Raw genomic sequence first — 4,014 nt, 5'->3', positions numbered from 1 at the left:
GTCTCTACTAAAAATACAAAAATTAGCCAGGCATGGTGGCGGGCGCCTGTAATCCCAGCTACTCGGGAGGCTGAGGCAGGAGAATTGCTTGAACCAGGGAGGCAGAGGTTGTGGTGAGCCGAGATCGTGCCATTGCACTCCAGCCTGGGCAACAAGAGTGAAATTCTTTCTCAAAAAAAAAAAAAAAAAATCAAGATCATGAAGAAAGACTGGGGAACTGTTTAAAGGAGACTAACCAGCCTGAAAACGAAGTGAAATATGCAATCCTGGACTGGGTCATGACTGGAAAAAAATGATCTATAAAAAGCATCAGTTAGCACCGCTGCCAGCGACATGTTCAAGGTAATTCAGAGGTCCGTGGGGCCAGCCAGCCTGAGCTTGCTCACCTTCAAAGTCTATGCAGCACCAAAAAAGGACTCACCTCCCAAAAATTCCGTGAAGGTTGATGAGCTTTCACTCTACTCAGTTCCTGAGGGTCAGTCGAAGTATGTGGAGGAGGCAAGGAGCCAGCTTGAAGAAAGCATCTCACAGCTCCGACACTATTGCGAGCCACACACAACCTGGTGTCAGGAAACGTACTCCCAAACTAAGCCCAAGATGCACAGTTTGGTTCAATGGGGGTTAGACAGCTATGACTATCCAAAATGCACCTCCTGGATATTTTCCGAGACTTGGTGTTATTGGTTTTGCTGGCCTTATTGGACTCCTTTTGGCTAGAGGTTCAAAAATAAAGAAGCTAGTGTATCTGCCTGGTTTCATGGGATTAGCTGCCTCCCTCTATTATCCACAACAAGCCATCGTGTTTGCCCAGGTCAGTGGGGAGAGATTATATGACTGGGGTTTACGAGGATATATAGTCATAGAAGATTTGTGGAAGGAGAACTTTCAGAAGCCAGGAAATGTGAAAAATTCACCTGGAACTAAGTAGAAAACTCCATGCTCTGCCATCTTAATCAGTTATAGGTAAACATTGGAAACTCCATAGAATAAATCAGTATTTCTACAGAAAAATGGCAGAGAAGTCAGTAATTAATGTATTAAATTGGTTTTCTTCTTCAGGAAAAACTAGACCAGACCTCTGTTATCTTCCGTGATATCATCCTACAAGCAAACTAATCTGGAATCCCTTCACCTAGAGGTAATGTACAAGCCTTAGAACTCCTCGTTCTCATGTTGTTATGTACCTAATTAAAACCCAAGTTAAAAAAAAAAAGCATCGGTTAAATTTGAATACAATCTTCAGACTGAAACTCAGGCATCAGTACTTTTTAAAGTTCCTGGTAGATTTCCAGGTGCAGTCAAATTTGAAAATCAGTAGAGTTTCTCCCCTGGTCTTCATTTAGACCTCACTACTGGCCCAATTAAACCAGGCAGTTTCTAACTTCTGCATAGTGTCTCAAAGTGTTTAGGAAGCTCTGAAGACAGAGAGATTATGAAGATGACATGCTATAAACCTAACATTGGCATGCCTTTATGGTAATTAATAAGACAAATGATTATGAAACTACATTAAAAGAATTGCAGAGGGCTTGAATGATGTAAATAATTAATCTTCCTTCCTAATTACAATGATGTTCCTTAGTCATCAATTCTGCCTTCTTAATTTCTAAGGACAAGCTTCGATTGCTAAAGTAAAAAGGCCAGCCTGAGCAACACGATGAAACCTCATCTCTACTAAAAATGCAAAAATTAGCCGGTATGGTGGTGGGCCCCTATAATCCCAGTTACTCAGGAGGCTGAGGTGGGATAATTGCAGGAGGCTGAGGTGGGATAATCGCATGAACCTGGGAGGCAGAGCCTGCAAGATCGCACCACTGCCCTCCAGCCTGGGCGACAGAGTGAGACTCTGTCTCAAAAAATAAATAAATAAAAAAGTAAAAAGGGCACACAATGAAATCAACACAAGAGTTAAGAACCAAAGTAGCTTGTCTCTAGGTGTCAGATTTCAGTTCTCTTGACTGTCAGTACTAAGAGCCATTCCATGTTTTCCTTTGTTGTTGCTTTGTTTTGCTTTGAGATAGGATCTCACTCTGTTATCAGGCTGGAGTGCAGTGGCATGAACTTGACCCCACTTCAACCTCTGCCTCCTGGGCTCAAGCGATCCTCCCACCTCAGCCTCCCAAGTAGCTGGGACCACAGATGCATGCCATCATGCCTGGCTAATTTTTGTATCTTTTGTAGAGACAGGGATCTTGCTATGTTACCCAGCCTGGTCTCTAACTCCCATGCTCAAGCGATCCACCCACCTCAGCCTCCCAAAGTGCTGGGATTGCAGGTGTGTATCGCTGCCCCCAGTCACCATCTTTTCTTTCTTATTTCCTCTGGGCCCAGAACACCATACTGGGCCTTTTCACCTCCTCAAAGATGTTTTTCACTATTTATATGTGCTGAAATTGCCAAGAAATAAAAAGCAATAGCACTGCCACCACATTCATCCTCCAGCTAGGGCCCCGTCTCTCCTCACTTTCCAGGCAAACTGCTGAGCACTTTCCATTTCCTCACTCCTACTCACTTTTCGAACCATTAGAATCGGCCCTCTTGCCTAGAACTTTACCAAGTCCCCCAAAGATTTCCTTGTAATAAACCCAAAGGACAACTTTCCTTCTTTATTAACTGGTCCTCAGCCATGTTTTACACTATTGGCCATTCCAGACACGCAGACCCAGAACAAGCTTTGGAGTCAGACAGCCTAAATTCAAATCCTGGCTTGGCCACTCACTAGCCCAGCAACCATAGCCAGTTACCTAATATCAGAGCCTCAGTTTCCTCAAATGTTGCATGGAGATTGTAACAATATGTACCCCTGGAACAGGTTGCCATAAGTGCTGAACACCATGTCTGGCATTTGGTAAGCACTCAATGAATTATGACTTTCTAATAAAAATTTCTCTTGTCAGCAGGCATGGTGGTTCATGACTGTAATTCCAGCACTTTAAGAGTCCAAGGCAGGATGATTGCTTGAGCCCAGAAGTTTGAGACCATCTTGGGCAACAGCAAGACCTTTTCTCTACAAAAAAATTTTTTAAAAATTAGCTGGTGTGGTAGCACATGCCTGTAGTTCCAGTTGGGAGGCTGAGGTGGGAGGATTGCTTGAGCCCAGGAGGTCGAGGCTGCAGTGATCTGTGATTGAGCTACTGCACTCCAGTCTGGGCAACAGAGTGAGATCCTGTCTCAAAATTGATCCATTCATCAACTGATGGACATTTGTGTTGTTTTCACTTTTTGGCTACTATGAATGATGTTTCACTATGAACACTCATGTACAGGTTTTTGTGTGGACATATGTTTTCACGACTCTTGGTTAGCCCAGCAACTGTAGCCAGTTACCTAATCTCAGTTCTACTTGGGAGTAAAATTACTAGGCCATGCAGTAACTGTATGGCCAGAAGAACTGCCAGATAGTTTCCCAAAGTCATAATACCAATTTACAATCCCACCAGCAATGTAAGAGAGTTCCAATTTCTCCAATTCTTGTCAACACTTATTATTATTTTTTTAAATTTTAGCCATTCCAGTGTGTGTAAAGTGATATGTCATTCTGGTTGTTTTTGTTGTTTTGTTGTTGTTTTTTGTTTTGGAGACAAAGTCTTGCTCTATTGCCCAAGCTGGAGTGCAGTGGCACGATTTGGGCTCACTGCAACCTCCACCTCCCAGGTTCAAGCGATTCTTGTGCCTCAGCCACCCAAGCAGCCGGGATTACAGGCACACACCACCATGCCCAGCTAATTTTTGCATTTTTAGTAGAGACAGGGTTTCACCATGTTGGCCAGGCTGGTAATCTCAAAGTGCTGAGATTACAGGCGTGAGCCACTGCGCCCAGCCCTCATTCTGGTTTTGATTAGCATTTCCCTAATGAATAGTGATGTTTATTGTCTTTGCATATACTTATCAGACATTTTCATACCTTCTTTGGAGAAATATCTATTCAAATACCTTGCCAATTTTTAAAATGAGTTATTTGTCTTTTTATTGTTAAGTGTTCTTTATATATTCTAACTACTAGCCCCTTTTCAA

The 4,014-nt window shown here is 42.9% G+C and overlaps 1 protein-coding gene across 1 annotated transcript; it reads left to right on the top strand.

Moving 5' to 3' along the window:
* Positions 1-323: 323 nt before the first annotated feature.
* On the top strand, positions 324-1,194 carry LOC129492864 (MICOS complex subunit MIC26-like). Its single transcript, XM_055298205.1, is given in 3 exon segments — positions 324-638; positions 640-963; positions 1,060-1,194. Coding segments are annotated over 2 exon segments (594 nt in total). The 5' UTR covers positions 324-333; the 3' UTR covers positions 929-963; positions 1,060-1,194.
* The last annotated feature ends 2,820 nt before the right edge of the window (positions 1,195-4,014 follow it).

Source organism: Symphalangus syndactylus, chromosome 11 (genome assembly GCF_028878055.3).
Source record: "Symphalangus syndactylus isolate Jambi chromosome 11, NHGRI_mSymSyn1-v2.1_pri, whole genome shotgun sequence".
Taxonomy (NCBI): Eukaryota; Metazoa; Chordata; class Mammalia; order Primates; family Hylobatidae; genus Symphalangus; species Symphalangus syndactylus.
The sequence above is the reverse complement of the archived record's forward strand: the minus strand, read 5'-3'. Positions and strand labels throughout refer to the sequence as shown.